We start from the raw sequence: 18,819 nt of genomic DNA, 5'->3' as shown, positions 1-18,819 counted from the left end.
CAGATTAAAAAAATACATAAATTTGTTACCTGCAAATCCTAATTGCCACACATATTCAAATTGAGCAGGACATTTACCTTGGCAAATACCACGGAAGGTGACTCCACAGTAGCAGAGGTGTTGATGAATTAGGTAAACATTCTTCAAAAACCAACATGGATTTCTTGTGCACCCTGGAATGCATACATACTACAAAAAGGAAACAAGGAAAAATGGTAAATTCTTTTTTGAAATATTTTTCAACATATACATATAACATAAACAGCTAATTTTTAAAACCGCAGTGATTATAGAAAATTTTATGGGACACAGTTTTTATACTTCTCTTTATTTCTTCTATTTCTTTATCTTTTCTTTCCATACTATCTTTTGTCATTCCGTGTTCAAAAGCCTATATGATAATCTTTTAGCTTTGACTCACTCTCAATAGACAACAGTCCCTAATCTTCTGTTTGATGGGCTATAATACATCTGTCCCCTCACAAATTAAAAATACCTATGGTATAAATTAAGAGACACACCATTAAAACACTTATAGCAGTAGAATTAGCACAATAAAATGTCATAGTGTGTTCAAATTAGACTTCTGCTATCATTTGAAAATAGTTTAAGATAATCAGGGCATATTGTCTAATAATATTTGTTTATGGTAATCTCCAGCATCTTCAAATACAAAAATCATATACAGTTATATCCACAACTGAACTAACTAAATGTAAACCATTTTAGGTTGCAATGAGGTCTTCACTAAGTTTTAGTACATGCTACACTACTTAGGTATTAGGAAGACATCAGCCAGCATAAAATTTAAGCCCTAGAGACAAACTAGGGCTATGTATTCTCTTTAGAGCATACCCCTCAGTTATTTCTACTTCTCCACATTTTTTATTAACAAATCTCCCTTGAATTTGGCAGAGAAAAGCACAGCTGAGACATGCAGCACAAGGAATCTGACAGTTCCATTAACGAAAGTACTACACTAAGTAAACATTGTTCTGTTTCAAGTCATGGTGGTCTACCTGGATTTGCAATCACAATTTCCTAATTGCACAACAACCCTAAAGTATGAGTCAACCCGAAATGTGAGGAAAATAAAAACAAAATTGGCCAGGCGCAGTGCCTCATGCCTGTAATCCTAGCATTTTGGGAGGCGGAGGCGGGCGGATTACCTGAGGTCGGGAGTTGAAGACCAGCCTGGCCAACATGGTAAAACCCTGTCTCTACTAAAAATACAAAAAGTCAGGTGCAGTGGCGTGTGCCTGTAATCCCACCTACTCTGGAGGCTGAGGCAGGAGAATCACTTGAACCAGGGAGGCAGAGATTGTGGTGAGCTGAGATCACACCACTGCACTCCAGCCTGGGCTACAGAATAAGACTTTGTCTCAAAAAAAAAAGGAAAGAAAAGAAAAAAAAAGAAAAAAATAATTTAAAAAATAATTATCATTTAATTATATTAAATGACTACCAAAAAATACAATTTTCTGATACATTTCCCAGTTGTGAGATGATCAAAAGCTTTAACCCATTACCTTTATACTGAGACATCAAATGTTCAACTCTACAGATGGCATTAACCAATCTACACTGTCAGTGGAGATTGTCTTTATTGGATTTAGGTCCTCATTGTGATAGAAAATATGAAAGCCTAATAAATTCTGAATATATGACTGTACAAAATAAACATATTCATATTGATAGGATACTGTAGAGCCATTTCTGCACTTAAAACTTAACAAAACAATAAACAGTTTTTATCTCTCATCCCCCTCTCACCCTTCCCTCTGAGTCCCAAAGACTGTATATTGAGTACAGTGTACACTTCTTCGGTGACTGGTCTACAAAAATCTAAGAAATCACCACTAAAGAACATATTCATGTAACTAAAAACCACCTATACCCCCAAAAGTATTGAAATAAAAATTTAAAAATAATTTAAGAATATCCTCTTCTGGACGCTAGCCTAGGAAGAGAACTCATGACTGAGATCTTAAAGTACAAGCAACTAAAACAAAAATAAACAAATAAGACTTGATTAACCTAAAATGCTTCTGCACAGCAAAAGAAATAATCAATAAAGTAAACAGACAACCTTCAGATTGGGAGAAAATATTTGCAAATTATGCATCCAACAGAGGACTAAAATCCAGAATTTATAAGGAAATCAAGCAACTCAATGAATTCAGAATATAACCAAATAACTCAATTAAAAAGTGGACAAATGACAAGAATAGATATTTTTCTTTTCTATTTATTTATTTTTTTATTTTATTATTATTATACTTTAAGTTTTAGGGTACATGTGCATAACGTGCAGGTTTGTTACATATGTATACATGTGCTATGTTGGTGTGCTGCACCCATTAACTCATCATTTAGCATTAGGTATATCTCCTAATGCTATCCCTCCCCCTCGCTCCCACCCCACAACAGTCCCCAGTGTGTGATGTTCCCCTTCCTGTGTCCATGTGTTCTCATTGTTCAATTCCCACCTATCAGTGAGAACATGCAGTGTTCGGTTTTTTTGTCCTTGCAATAGTTTGCTCAGAATGATGGTTTCCAGCTTCATCCATGTCCCTACAAGGGACATAAACTCATCCTATTTTATGGCTGCATAGTATTCCATGGTGTATATGTGCCACATTTTCTTAATCCAGTCTATCATTGATGGACATTTGGGTTGGTTCCAAGTCTTTGCTATTGTGAATAGTGCCGCAATAAACATACGCGTGCATGTGTCTTTATAGCAGCATGATTTATAATCCTTTGGGTATATACCCAGTAATGAGATGGCTGGGTCAAATGGTATTTCTAGTTCTAGATCCCTGAGGAATCGCCACACTGACTTCCACAATGGTTGAACTAGTTTACAGTCCCATCAACAGTGTAAAAGTGTTCCTATTTCTCCACATCCTCTCCAGCACCTGTTGTTTCCCGACTTTTTAATGATGGCCATTCTAACTGGTGTGAGATGGTATCTCACTGTGCTTTTGATTTGCATTTCTCTGATGGCCAGTGATGATGAGCATTTTTTCATGTGTTTTTTGGCTGCATAAATGTCTTCTTTTGAGAAGTGTCTGTTCATATCCTTTGCCCACTTTTTGATGGGGTTGTTTGTTTTTTTCTTGTAAATTTGTTGGAGTTCATTGTAGATTCTGGATATTAGCCCTTTGTCAGATGAGTAGGTTGCGAAAATTTTCTCCCATTTTGTAGGTTGTCCATTCACTCTGATGGTAGTTTCTTTTGCTGTGCAGAAGCTCCTTAGTTTAATTAGATCCCATTTGTCAATTTTGGCTTTTGTTGCCATTGCTTTTGGTGTTTTAGACATGAAGTCCTTGCCCATGCCTATGTCCTGAATGGTATTGCCTAGGTTTTCTTCTAGGGTTTTTATGGTTTTAGGTCTAACATGTAAGTGTTTCATTGATCTTGAATTAATTTTTGTATAAGGTGTAAGGAAGGGATTCAGTTTCAGCTTTCTACATATGGCTAGCCAGTTTTCCCGGCACCATTTATTAAATAAGGAATCCTTTCCCCATTGCTTGTTTTTGTCAGGTTTGTCAAAGATCAGATGGTTGTAGATACGCAGCATTATTTCTGAGGGCTCTGTTCTGTTCCATTCGTCTATATCTCTGTTTTGGTAGCAGTACCATGCTGTTTTGGTTACTATAGCCTTGTAGTATAGTTTGAAGTCAGGTAGCATGATTCCCTCCAGCTTTTTTCTTTCGGCTTAGGATTGACTTGGCAATGTGGGTTCTTTTTTGGTTCCATATGAACTTTAAAGTAGTTTTTTCCAATTCTGTGAAGAAAGTCATTGGTAGCTTGATGGGGATGGCATTGAATCTGGTAATGGCCTTCTTTGTCTCTTTTGATCTTTGTTGGTTTAAAGTCTGTTTTATCAGAGACTAGGATTGCAACCCCTGCCTTTTTTTGTTTTCCATTTGCTTGGTAGATCTTCCTCTTTCCCTTTATTTTGAGTCTGTGTGTGTCTCTGCATGTGAGATGGGTTTCCTGAATACAGCACCCTGATGGGTCTTGACTCTTTATCCAATTTGCCAGTGTGTGCCTTTTAATTGGGGCATTTAGCCTATTTACATTTAAGGTTAGTATTGTTATGTGTGAATTTGATCCTGTCATTATGATGTTAGCTGGTTATTTTGCTCATTATTTAATGCAGTTTCTTCCTAGCCTCGATGGTCTTTACAATTTGGCATGTTTTTGCAGTGGCTGGTACTGGTTGTTCCTTTCCATGTTTAGTGCTTCCTTCAGGAACTCTTTTAGGGCAGGCCTGGTGGTGACAAAATCTCTCAGCATTTGCTTGTCTGTAAAGAATTTTATTTCTCCTTCACTTATGAAGCTTAGTTTGGCTGGATATAAAATTCTGGGTTGAAAATTCTTTTCTTGAAGAATGTTGAATACTGGCCCCCACTCTCTTCTGGCTTGCAGAGTTTCTGCCAAGAGATCAGCTGTTAGTCTGATGGCCTTCCCTTTGTGGGTAACCCAACCTTTCTCTCTGGCTGCCCTTAACATTTTTTCCTTCATTTCAACTTTGGTGAATCTGAAAATTATGTGTCTTGGAGTTGCTCTTCTCAAGGAATATCTTTGTGGCGTTCTCTGTATTTCCTGAATTTGAATGTTGGCCTGCCTTGCTAGATTGGGGAAGTTCTCCTGGATAATATCCTGCAGAGTGTTTTCCAACTTGGTTCCATTCTCGCCGTCACTTTTCAGTACACCAGACGTAGATTTGGTCTTTTCACATAGTCCTATATTTCTTGGAGGCTTTGTTCATTTATTTTTATACTTTTTCCTCTAAACTTCTCTTCATGCTTCATTTCATTCATTTCGTCTTCCATCGCTGATACCCTTTCTTCCACTTGATCGCATCAGCTACTGAGGCTTGTGCATTTATCACGTAGTTATCGTGCCGTGGTTTTCAGCTCCATGAGGTCCTTTAAGGACTTCTCTGCATTGGTTATTCTAGTTATCCATTCATCTAATTTTTTTTCAAAGTTTTTAAGTTCTTTGCCATTAGTTCGAACTTCCTCCTTTAGCTCAGATTAGTTTGATCTTCTGAAGCCTTCTTCTCTCAGCTCGTCAAAGTAATTCTCCATCCAGCTTTGTTCCATTGCTGGTGAGGAGCTGCGTTCCTTTGGAGGAGGAGAGGTGCTCTGATTTTTGGAGTTTCCGGTTTTTCTGCTCTGTTTTTTCCCCATCTTTGTGGTTTTATCTACCTTTGGTCTTTGGTGATAGTGATGCACAGATGGGTTTTTGGTGTGGATGTCCTTTCTGTTTGTTAATTTTCCTTCTAACAGTCAGGACCCTCAGCTGCAGGTCTGTTGGAGTTTGCTGGATGTCCACTCCAGACTCTGTTTGCCTGGTTATCAGCAGCGGTAGCTGCAGAACAGTGGATATCGATGAACCACAAATACTGCTGCCTGATCATTCCTCTGGAAGTTTTGTCTCCGAGGAGTACCCGGCCATGTGAGGTGTCAGTCTGCCCCTACTGGGGGGTGCCTCCCAGTTAGGCTACTCGGGAGTCAAGGATCCACTTGAGGAGGCAGTCTGCCTATTCTCAAATCTCAAGCTGCGTGCTGGGAGAACCACTACGCTCTTCAAAGCTGTCAAACAGGGACATTTAAGTCTGCAGAGGTTATTGCTGTCTTTTGTTTGTCTGTGCCCTGCCCCCAGAGGTGCAGCCTACAGAGGCAGGCAGGCCTCCTTGAGCTGTGGTGGGCTCCACCCAGTTCCAGTTTCCTGGCCGCTTTGTTTACCTACTCAAGCCTAGGCAATGATGGGCACCCCTCCCCCAGGCTTACTGCTGCCTTGCAGTTTGATCTCAGACTGCTGTGCTAGCAATGAGCAAGGCTCCGTGAGTGTGGGACTGTCTGAGCCAGGTGCGGGATATAATCTCCTGGTGTGCCGTTTGTTAAGCCCATTGGAAAAGAGCAGTATTAGGGTGGGAGTGACCCGATTTTCCAGGTGCCATCTGTCATCCCTTTCTTTGACTAGGAAAGGGAATTCCCTGACCCCTTGCACTTCCTGGGTGAGGCGATGCCTCGCCCTGCTTTGGCTCATGCACAGTGAGCTGCACCCACTGTCCTGCACCCACTGAGATGAACCCAGTATCTCAGTTGGAAATGCAGAAATCACCCATCTTCTACGTCGCTCACGTTGGGAGCTGTAGACTGGAGCTGTTCCTATTTGGCCATCTTGGCTCCACCTCTCAACATTTTTCAAAAGAAGACATACAAATAGCCAGCCAACATATGGAAAAATGGTCAACATCACCAATCATCAGAGACATGCAAATTAAAACCATAATGAGACGTCATCTTATACCAATCAGAATGGCCAATATTAAAAAGCCAAAAAACAATAGATGTTGGTGAAGATGCAGAGAAATGGAATGCTTATGCCCTGCTGATGGGAATGTAAATTAGTACAACTGCTATAGAGAATACTATGGGAATTTTTCAGAGAACTAAAAACAGAAATGTGATTTGATCCAGCAATTGCACTACCGGATATCTACGCAAAGGAAAAGAAATCATTATATAAAAAGGATACCAGCACAAGTATGTTTAGATTCATTATTCATGATACCAAAAATGTGGAATCAACCTAAGTGTCCACCAATTGATGACTGGATAAAGAAAATTGTTTATACACACATACACATACATACACATGCACACAGTGGAATACTATTTAGTAATAACAAACAATAAAATCACGTCCTCTGCAGCAAAAAAATTAACAAAACAGCAACAACAAAAACTAAGTTTGAATTAAGTCGTGTCTAAGGTGTTTTGTTTTGTCCACAATTGTTTTTGCTCTTGTTTGTTTGTTTTTTAAACTAAGAATATCAGAGGAAGTTGGAACAAAGATATGAATCCCTGTTTCTGCCACTCAGGAGATAAGGAACCATTTAAAAATGAGACATTAAGTATTCTGTATTAACCTTGAGAGAGATGAGCCAGTAAGGAGCAATGACAGATGCCAGGAAAATTGACAAAAATAATATGAATCCCTGCTCACAGGGGTGCTGTGGTATTCTTCCTACTACTTTAACCTGAAGACCTAATTTGACTTCTGGCTTTTCTTAATGAAAAAAGCAAAGTCACCCAGGATATATTTCAAGGTGTGTCCAAACAACTTATCTGTACTTATACCCTTCTATACTGAATAAGGACACTATGAAGATATTATAACTTTAGATAAAGTTTGGATTTAGAGGGAGTGATTTGTGATTGCAGCTCTTAATACCTTTTTAAAATTATTGCAACACCAGTACATTATCCTCTAACATAACAACCTGAATGTTAAGAGCAGTTAATTTAAAAGAGCAATTTATTTAAGCCATATGTAGAGGTTAGGAGTATTGTCATATAGGTCTATCTCTGATTCTGACCTCTCATTTACACCTTGTGTGTTCATGTGAGGATGCTGATACACACACACATTTCACAGCACCAACATGAAAATAGATGTACAATGTAACTTTTAAAGCAAGCTAATATAGGTAAAGTATGATGGTGAGATGGAAGAGTGGAGGCACTTTTTGTGTAAAACGTTTAACTTAATGGTCCTTTGGAGGAATTAGATGCATCACCGCTGTATTACAACTGAGCCATTAATCTTGAAGCTTCATCAGTATTAATTTGGTTTGCTTTCATCATGTTGTTGAGGGACTCATCATTTCTGTAGATGATCATTTCAACAGAAAGGCCTTTTGAGCAGTGTACAAGTTCTTTTTGTATATTTACAAAAGCTTTATTAACTTTGTTAACTTCTTAATCATTCATAATGTTTATCTTCTTAAGATTAATGGTAACTGGTGTTGCTTTGTTTTTAGTCTTAAGGTGTTTTTTGGCTTGCTATATGAAATACATTCCTGGCCTTTGCTCTCTTAATTTGTTCTTGTCCATTGTCTTTAATACACATGTGCAGCTTCTTAAGCTTCAAGTGATGCCATCTATTGAATGAATAAACTAAATGTTTGTCTTTAAATTGCTCTGATCTTTCTAGAAGCCAAGGGAAAAGGGGAAACATTAAAATCTACCACAGCTGTTTTTATTGATTAATTTTATACTAGTAAATTCATTTTGGTTTATTGGATGAACCAGATTTCCAGTTGATATTCCTAAGGAACAATTGTTGTATGGTGGAGAATACTAAAGAAATGACAATACTTTGGTAATATTGTTATGAAAAAATATTTATTATATTGACCAGGAGTCTACAAAGTATTTTCTTAAGTACTATGTTTTACAAGTAAGATGATTTTTAACTAAATCAACTTCCTTTTTTTGAGTATGAATTTCAAAAATGCTGCTAATAAAAGTAATTATTTCAAATTCACAGTGAAATGGCGACTAATGTAATGCTCATTGCTTGCTAAAACACTATTTTTTTTTTTTGTAAACTTAAATAAAAAGACAATTAAGTGAGTCAAACGTTATTTGTATGACCAGATAGGTGTCTTTGTGGAATTCGGTTATTTTAATGTGGTCTCTCTTTTAAAATGAAGTTAATTTTCAGTAGAATGATGGTCTTCTCTGTTAAGATATCTTAAGTTTCACAGTGACCTCAGGTACTACGGTAATATTAACTTTTGTCCATCAATCTTATTTAGAACCAAAGAGATTAAAAATTAGTTAGTTTACATGGAAGTGTTCACTTAGTTTGATTTTTTAATTTATTTAAATTAATATTTGGAATTGATGCTTTAAAATAATCCCATTTTAAATACTATTTTCCATTTAATTCATAGATTAGGTGACAAATATTTAACAGAAAATTTTCTGTGGTCTGGGAATTTATATCAAAATTTATACATTTCAAACTTTACCTCTGAAATAGAAGTATGATTATCTTCATCTAAATAAATTCACTTATTATGGTATGGTGAATTTAAGGGGATCAACTTAACTGTTTGCCTGGGACTTTCTTTTTTTAAAAGCTAAAAGTCTTATGTCTACTGAACTACTCATTCCTAGGCAAATTGGGATGGTTACTTTTCCTAAGTGTTGATTATACACTCAAAGCTTTATTTCTGAAATTAAGGAGGATGAGGAGTAGAGCTGTATTTGGCATGCCATGAGACAGAGAAATGATGCTCTCTCTGTTGCTGTAGGTTTCTGAAGAGTGTGTGTGTGTGTGTGTGTGTGTGTGTTGGGAGAAGGGGGGATTTAGTTACCATAGAATAACCCAACCTAACATGCTTATCAGAAGTTTCCTCCACCTATAGGTGAGACTAAACTCATTATCAAATATATTAAATTAGACCTTATACTATAAAATGTATAGCTCATATTTCTATAAGAAAATAAAAATTACATTAATTGCAGTAAACAATAGGTGTTTATATGTTGCTAATAACAATATACATGACAAATAGCAACCTGTTAATCTATCCCGTACTTGACAGCCCACTCGATGTATAAAAACTGAAAAGAGGAATCAGTTCAGCATTTGCTCTATTTCTTCTTTTAGTGAGTTGAGTGCCAAGGGTTGGAAATACACAAACATGCCTTTGGAAGCAAACATCTATCTTACTGTTGACAGTGAACTAATTAACTGGTACATATTAGACAACTAAACTTGAACTGACTTTGAACCTCAATAAGCTTGTGAGAGGAGTAATTCTGGTAAGCAAACAGTGAAATTAAGAGAAAGATGAAATGGTTTCACAATGACAGTAAAAAGAAACAAGAGAATCAAGAAAATTGTCTATAAAAAGGAAAGTAATCTATTTCTTGTATCTCATGTCACATCAGAAATAAGCAAATTTTGCAGTATCAAAGTTTTGTGATTTTTATTTGATTGACACAAAATACATATTCATAACAATTTTATAACCTTAACCAACTGATTTATCATTTCATGTGCCAAATATATTCAATGTTGCTTTCCTTAAGGCTTTTCTATTTTGTAAGGGAAAACTAATTTTGATTGCTAGTATGAAGAGGATATTAAAACAACTTTAGATGCTGATTTCTTATTTCAGCAGCAACGCTTCTTAGGAAAGATAATGATTTCCATTAGAAATCTTGCTTTTCATGATGTATTAAGCATTGTAAACTTCTCTTTCTTAAAGAAACTATATCACAAAATTATGGCACATACCTAGAATTACAGCATCTATATTCCCTGGTGATTCTATTTATATTTCTTTAAAGCATTTGCTAGTTTTTAGAAACTATACAGAAAAATGCAAAGAAATTCCTTCATATAAGCAGATATTAATAGTGGGAAAACCTTACCTCTCTCTCTTTCTCTGTTTTCTTAGTATTTATATATGTGGCCATTTTACCACATATGTGAATTCATTGTTCAAATGGGCTCAAAAGCATTAACTCATTCTATTCATTTCATCATTTTTCTCAGTAGCCTGGATAGAATATTTGTATATTCATTTCTATACTTCAGATAAGGAAATAAAAATTATAGAATTTTTTTCAGCTCATACACCTCAATTCTCACAGGTCTAAGACATAAAACCTTTATACTTAGGTTTCAAATCTCATCAATTGTTACTTTATTTTAAAATTTATTCTCTATTCCCCAATAAAAATATTTTCAATGGAAGTTTTAATTGACACACAAGAACTATTATCATTAAGAATTTGAAGTATATAACCTTATAATTCTGATGTTTTATTGTTTTTATGACACCACCTTCTTGCTTTGACATCACTTATACTTCTGAAGTTTGAGTACTAATAAATTATTAACAGCTTATTTCTATCCATTTTAAAGAAATGTAATGATCTTTCAAAAAGCAATGATGAATTTACATAAATTAATGTTCAATTTCCACTCATAGTCAAAACCTTCTATGGAAAATTAATAAAGTAAAATCAATAGTAATTATATTATTTAAATTTAAAAAACATTAGCATTATTTTTCCTCTAGCTCTTCTAGGTAGCACCTAAATTTAGGAACTGTATCAAAAAATGTAAAATACTGCAAAATAAAAAAAAAGCTGGCCTATTTTGGCTCTCTGGGGACCAAGGGAAATCTGATTTTAACAGAAAATCCTCAAGTAGTTTGGGAAATTATATAAGATCATTTTCTGGTCTCCTATTATTACTTTAACATTTTTCCATAAATTACAGTAGTTGCTGACAACTCCATGACATACTATATTCTAGAGAAATGTGAAAATTCAACAAATATTTTCTGAAATATAACTCTTCTCCAACTGTTATGCTAAAAAGAGACAAAAAGTTTAAATTGCAGCATCCTTGCTCTCACTGAGCTCACAGTCTAATGTGTGTTTACAGTCATTCCAAGAAATCCCATTTAGTGTAGTCACTGCTATGTAGAAAGACAGTATTGCAAACAATGGGAACAGAAAGGAAGAAGTAGTCGACATAATCACAAATGTTGTGAGGTAGTTTCATTCTGGATGAAGGCATGTATTGGGATATACATGAAATAGGAAATGCATTCTTTTCCATATTTCCATCTATATTTCTACATATAAAATTGTGACTGGACTTCAAGGAATGGTAGGTGACCACAAATTATTGAATATCTGTACTTTTACCCAAGATATTATAATTAATTTCTAAATTTCCTTTAGAAATACCATCATTCTCAGCAAACTATCGCAAGGACAAAAAAACAAACACCGCATGTTCTCACTCATAAGTGGGAATTGAACAATGAGAACTCATGGACACAGGAAGGGGAACATCACACACTGGGGCCTGTTGTGATGTGGGGGAGGGGGGAGGGATAGCATTAGGAGATATGCCTATTGTTAAATGACCAGTTAGTGGGTGCAGCACACCAACATGGCACATGGATACATACGTAACTAACCTGCACGTTGTGCACATGTACTCTAAAACTTAAAGTATAATAAAAAAAGAAATACTCATATATGAATATGTGAATGATCAATTTAATTTAATGACTTGTGAGGTGACTGACAGGAATTTCTTTCTCTTTCTTTTTTCTTTCCTTTCTTCCTTCCTTTCTTCCGTTGTTCCTTCCTTCTTTTTTTTTTTTTTTTTTTTTTTTCTTAGACAAGGTCTGTGTCTCTCTCTATCGCCCAGGCTGGAATGCAGTAGTGCTATCTGCCCACTGCAACAACCTCCACCTCCTGGGCTCAAGCTATCTGCCCATGTCAGCCTCCTGAGTAGCTGGGACTACGGACATGCACCACCACACCTGGCTATTTACATATTTTGTAGAAATGGTGTTTTGCTGTGCTGCTCAGGTTGGTCTCCAGTCCATGAGGTCAAGTGATCTGTCCATCTCAGCCTCCCACTGTGCTGGGATTACAGGTGTGCACCACCATGCCCATCCCCCATCCTGAAAGTCATTTCTTAGACTGCAGTGATTCATTATCTAATGTTTCCCTCCAAAAAATAACATAGATAACACAAAGCAAAACAAGTAAAGCCTCTTATTTTCTAATTATGAGAAAATGACTGAAGAAATTGAGCAAATATTGGAATTTTTCATGATTGTGAAGAAATGTACACTATTCTAAAACATATATGAGTAACTAATTTATTATTCACAATCTGTAGTATCCCATAAAAGTGCACCATAGCTAATGGCCAGAGAACCTGTTCTTCCCCTATTTTCATTTATTTCCTTTTAAAGATTTCTTTAATTTTCAAAAGTATTACTACAAGAACAAAAATGTGGCTACCTAATTCATCACCAAGTATTTGATTTTCTCGTTTTAAGACATGATAATCATTATTATTCAAGATCACTTCTTTATTCAATATGTATTTATTGTGAGTATGCTCCGGGGAGTTATTAATCACATATAGCACAAAGAAAGTAAAAGAACGAAATTGTCCCAGTTCTCTTAGATATAACTTTAAAATGAACACAAATAAAGAAACGAAAATCTCACAATTCCTAAAGGCAATACATTCTAGGACATCATTAATCCAAGATGCTGCAAGTTGAGTACGTCATTTAAACACACGTAGATAGATTTTACTATTTGGGAGTAAAGTAAAATTGACATATATGTATTTATGTGCATATGTATATATGTGTGTGTGTGTTTGTATAAATGTATATACACGTGCATATACATTACATATATGCATATATGTATGTATACACATTAAACATTATTATATATATACATAGATGTATGTATACATTTATATATATGCCTATATATGTAATGTATATGCATGTGTATATATGTAATGCTTTTTCTACAAGTGCTTAAAGATTTTCTTCTTAGGAGACAGTTTCTTCCCCTTCTTAAATATATAAATTTTCTTTAAAAATTTCTACATTAGTATTTTATATCACTGTAGACAAAGCGTAATATTCTCCAGTGCTATACTGTTCTCTGATTCTGATGTATTTATTTTTTCTCAAGGACTTTCATTTTTAAACTTTATAAATACAGTGTCTCTTATTAAACTCTCATCATTGCTTTAAATTCAAAAAAAGAAAATTAGAAAAGTTATGGGAAATCTTTAGAGAGTGAAGTCACCCTTTCCTTTTCAACAGGAAAGCAAGCAGTCTCAAAGAACCATGAAAATGATCTGATTGTGTTTAGTCCTAAATCAACTTTCAGCTGCTGAGGTAAAAATGCCTTTGCCGTGACATTAAACCTTTGTAGTTGTCTCTCACATACTACATAGACTTGCATGCCAAATGTCATTCAACTTCAGGAATGAATGTGATCATCATGGGCTACAAAAGAAGATAAATGATTACCTTACTCATTTAAAATGATATTAAAACTCTTTTTTTTTTTGCAGTTAAATCTTCCTTTTGCTCTTATAGGCTACATAACATCTATTTGCTTCATTCTTCTATCAAACAAATGACTATAGAAAACCAAAATCCCTATTTTCCCTTCCCAGCTAATGGTTAATGGAAACTTCTTATAATAGTGGCATAATATTAAATAAACAATTAAGCGATTAAATATATAGTTTTAGGTTCAAGATAACCTACATTGACTCTACTCATTTTTTGTTACAGTTATATTTAATCATTTCAGAAGAAAAATATCTCAACTCCTTTAAATATATGCCATTTTGTTTCCACAACATTGTAAGTGTTCTGACTGATGTTGTTTTTCATGGTGTAGACAGACATATTTGATAACGTTGCCATCTCAGGAAGAGTACATCTTTAACAGGCTAAAAGTGAATTTAATGTTCTTCTTAATTTGCATAATTAGTTAAAAACTTAGATTGATAATTGACGATTTAACTCTTTTAATACAAGTCAAGTTTATTTAGTAGCATTTATTTAGATTACTTCAATCTATCAGTAGTTTGCATTTTGTAATTTAACTAAAAACTTAGATTAAATATATGTGTCACATATTTTTTCCAATTGTAGAAGTGTATGTGAACTAAATTTTCCCTCAAAATACCTTATTATAATTTTTTAATATCATTTTTGTATAATCAAACTTTACCCCACTGATTTCAGTTTATGAATTCAGAAAATGACTTTAAATATATTCTTTCATTTGATTTTCTCTATTTTAATTTAATTATCTTTTTTTATTGTGCTACAATATCTTAATTATTGGGACTTTATAATTAATTTTTTCAACTGGTATTTCAAGTACTTCTTTGGTATTTTTTCAAAGTTTCCTTATATATTTTTAAATTTGTTTTTCCAAATAAACTGTTGGATACTTTTTCTTAAATATCTCATATATAAATTATTAAATAACGTCTGATACATTACATCATTTGATTTTGTGGTTGTGAATTTTTGAAACTGTAGGGTAATATGATTTTTCTCAGGCTTTGACTAAAAAATAAAATCAACTAAATGGCTTTTTTTTTCAATTCATGGTAGAACATTGATTACAACATTTCCTTCCATAAAGAGTAGTAAATAATCAACCTCAGAATTGTATTAGTCATTACATAGGAAACACTTACAGATATACTAGAGTAATAATACAGAAATACAAAATGAATAAAACTTTAAAATATGATAATCTTGCATGAGTTGAAAAAATTTTTTTCAAATAGTCCACTCATTACAGATATGTGCTTCAGATATATTTTAATTCGTGGTCCTCATAAAAGAGATCAAGTTGGACTATATTAAAAATATTAAGACTTATTATGATATCCTTCTCTTTAGGTTTGATTCTAGGTAATTTTATAATTATTTCAGATATTTCTTGTATGTACCTTTTATATCAGACATTTTAATGAGATAGTTCAGGGACAATGTTTTCTTCTGGGTTAATTTGGGTGCTTTTAAAGTTCAGCTCCTTCTGCCCGGATGATGCCATGGAGCTCTCAACATCTTTACTTAAAGAGATAGGAGACATGTATTAAAAACAAGTACTTGGCCAATTAGAATATTATGGAGTTAGAAGAGAGGCAGCTAAATTTTTAAAAAATGAAATGTGTTTCTTCTGATTTCTATATTCACTATTCAAATGCAAAAAGTAACTTTTTCTTTGGATGAAAATCTGAGTGATAGTGTGTCTCAAACATTTTTGGTACAATTGCATAATTAAACTCTCCACCTCATTTTAAGGAGTTCTGGTAATCTGCATACTGTCAAAAGGATTTTTTTGTGAGTTGAGATAGATTGCTTAAAAAAGTCATCCTAACTCTGAAGAGCAGCTGGAAAAATACAGTCAGGACTTCAGACAACTATCAATCTAGGGAAACCTGGTAATCAACAAAGAATGAATAAATTCCTTCCTCTGTTCTCATAATAGAAGTAAGAATAGTCAAGGACTGATCTATATTTGCTAATAGTAAGCTTATCCAAAATACAATAGCAACAACCAACAAAAAACTCACTCATGTTTTTCCAGGACCTAGGAAGATTCCTGTTTTGGCCCTCCATCTGCCTGCTTTCTTACGCCTGAAAAATTTTCTGCCTGATCCCGGATTTAGATAGGAAATGATTATGAAGAACTGAGCAAAAGATAGAAAATATTAACCTGTGGATCTCTGTCTCCGTCTCCTATATCTCCCCCTGTGTGAGTGCGTTATGTGTGGTCAGTCCCTCCTCAGTAATAGGTGGACACTATTTTCAAATCTAAACTTTCAGCAATTGATGTTAGGTTTCTCTTTTATCTTTTATTTTGTTTGCAATTAAAGTTAAGATACATATCTCAGTGAGTGACTATTACAAAACATAAGGTAAGATCATGGTCTGTCCTCTTCAACATCGTGTGCCTGGAGTTGAGAGGTTCCACAATGTAATGTTTCTTGATATTCTTTCAATGAGCTGTACTAGTTACATAGCACTAAGAGATTACAAAAGAATTAGAGAGATATTTTCCCGAAAGACAAGTGACTAAAGATTTCACCAAAACTTACTGAGGCTAAACAAAAGTTACTTAGTCCATGGGCGTCTTGTAATACCCGTGATTAAATCTGCAATCAGAATGTTGGCTGTCTAGCAAATTATGTATGATTCTCACTTTGTAATGTGGATTGCCTTATTTTTTAAATCAGTGTTTCTGTTGACTTTTGAGTACCAGGTGAAAACATGACTTTGCAATTGTTAAAGATAACATAAGAATCATGTAGACACCAATTTCTAAACATTAGGTGTTCATATTGGGAAGAATATCAGTTGGTGCCTTTTGTGTAAACCAGACCTAGTTTAAGGCCTGTTACTTCAGCCAAGCAACTGTTCGGACCCTTGTTCATTCTCAAATGTGTCCTAATATGGATGAAAAATTAGTAAAGTATGTACACATGCAGGATATGGCATTAGCACGGGCTATTCCTGTCTGAGTTAGAAATGGGACAGCAAAATGTTACAAGCCAAGATCTCATTTGTGAAAGTCTACTGTTTCACTAAGCAGTTGACAAATAGATCTCCTAAACGTGCCAGCCATGTCAAGGTAAATGCAGAATTTTAATAATGAAAGTTAAATCCATTTGTTCTGAGATATGCAACTAACCAAACATCTTGCTGCTTTTGGTTTTTCCTGATCTACACTCAATCCACTTGTATCAGTTAGTTCAGATGGATCTAAAACTCAGCTAAAACTAAAAATGACTGCTAAGAATAAATCTAGATTGACTTCTTTTGTGTATTGTATATACATTTTTAGAGAGGAGCTATCACTATATTTACATTCAAATTTATGTGTTCAGTTAGAGAGCTTCTTTAATGATTTTCAGCTAACAAGTTTATTTTGGTGTAAATTTTAAAATAAAATTTCTTGAAGCCTTTGTGGATTTGCTTTCTATTGCTACTGTAACGAAACACTACAAATGTAGTGGCATAAAACAACATTTATTCTCTAACATTTCTGGGGGTCGGAAACCTGGAATCAGTCTTACTGATGTAAAGTCAAGGTGTCAGCAAGACTGGCTGCTTCTGCAGGTTCTGAGGGGGAAATCTGTTTCTTTATCTTTTTATCAACTTCTATTGGTAGCCTATATTATTTGGCTTGTGCCTTCCTTCCTTCAACTTTAAAAAATGACACTCCAATCTCTGCTTTGTTATCATATCACCTTCTCTGTTTCTGATTCTGTACGCAACTTTTTAATAAGGACCTTTGTGATTACTTCAGGCCCCATCTGATAATCAGGATAATCTCTTCATCTCAAGATACTTATCTTCAACGTATCTGCAAAGTCCTTTTTGCCATGTTAGATAACATCCATAGGTTATGGGGATTAGGACACAGGGGAAAATTTGGGTACCATTATTCAGCCCAGCATACTCTGGATGCTCAGAAACTGTTGAAGAAAGTTTATGTTCTGGTTTCTTTCCCAAATAGTTGTGAAACTCCTTCTAAAGCACTGAGCCTTAGCGTATGTACAGATAGAATGGCTCTGAATCCTGTTAATAAGCATCTTGGTAGAAGAGCTGCTACCTTAAGGATCCAAAACATAACATGAAATAGATTCACATAAAAAACGTGACCTTGTTTTGTTTTTCTTTCACAAATGATTTATTCTTAACCAGAGCAAGCGATTTTTTAAAGAATAAAACTTGTTAAATAAAAGTTTTTTTCCAATTATTTTTCCTGTTCCAGCACTAGTAGACATAGTGACATCCTCAGTTTCTCTAAGACATTTAAAATGTTTCTATGTTTCCTTTAAATATGAATGTTTTAACTATTCACAAGCATTGCACTAATTTGAATGAATTGATCTATCACTTCTTATAGTTGTTTTAATTTATTTTATCACTTATAAAAGTTCTGCTGAAAACAAGCAAGATAAAAGATAAACTTGCAACTCCTTTGGTGCTTGCTCTTGTAAATGGGCAGTAGCATAAAAATCAAGTTTAATAGTGTGAGAGAAGAAGTTTATGAATTCATTATTAGAGGTCTCCCTTAAATATTTCCTACTCTATAGCTAATATCAATTATTATAGCCGATCAACAGAAAACATGTGGAATTATAAAGTACTTCTCATTGGAAACCAGTTAATTTACATATCATGCATGTAGAGGTAACATTGGCATAGCACTAATTCCTGAGCATTTCTGTATTAGTCCATTCTCATACTGCTAATAAAGACATATCTGAGACTGGGTAATTTACAAAGGATAGAGGTTTAATTACCTCACAGTTCAGCATGGGTGGGAAAGCCTCAGGAAACTTACAATCATGGCAAAAGGGGAAGAAAATACGTCCTTTTTCACATGGCAGCAGGAAGGAGAAGTGCTGAGCAAAAGGGCAAAAAAGCTCCTTAAGAAAACCATCAGATATTGTGAGAACTCACTCACTATCACAAGAACACCAGCATGGGGGTAACCAGCCCCATGATTCAATTACCTCCTACTGGTTCCCTCCCATAACACATAGGGATTATGGGAACTACAATTCAAGATGAGATTTGGGTAGGGACATGGA

At 34.7% G+C, this 18,819-nt stretch overlaps 1 protein-coding gene across 1 annotated transcript in view; it reads right to left on the bottom strand.

Annotated features, from left to right (window-relative positions):
- EYS (eyes shut homolog) overlaps positions 1-18,819 on the bottom strand; it is a 1,808,075-nt gene that overhangs the window by 1,662,542 nt on the left and 126,714 nt on the right. The window contains 1 exon segment of the mRNA XM_030809409.1: positions 30-189. Coding sequence (XP_030665269.1) covers positions 30-189 — 160 coding nt within the window.

Source organism: Nomascus leucogenys, chromosome 3 (genome assembly GCF_006542625.1).
Source record: "Nomascus leucogenys isolate Asia chromosome 3, Asia_NLE_v1, whole genome shotgun sequence".
NCBI classification, from domain to species: Eukaryota; Metazoa; Chordata; class Mammalia; order Primates; family Hylobatidae; genus Nomascus; species Nomascus leucogenys.
Note: the sequence above shows the minus strand (reverse complement) of the source record. Positions and strands in the feature narration are given on the sequence as shown.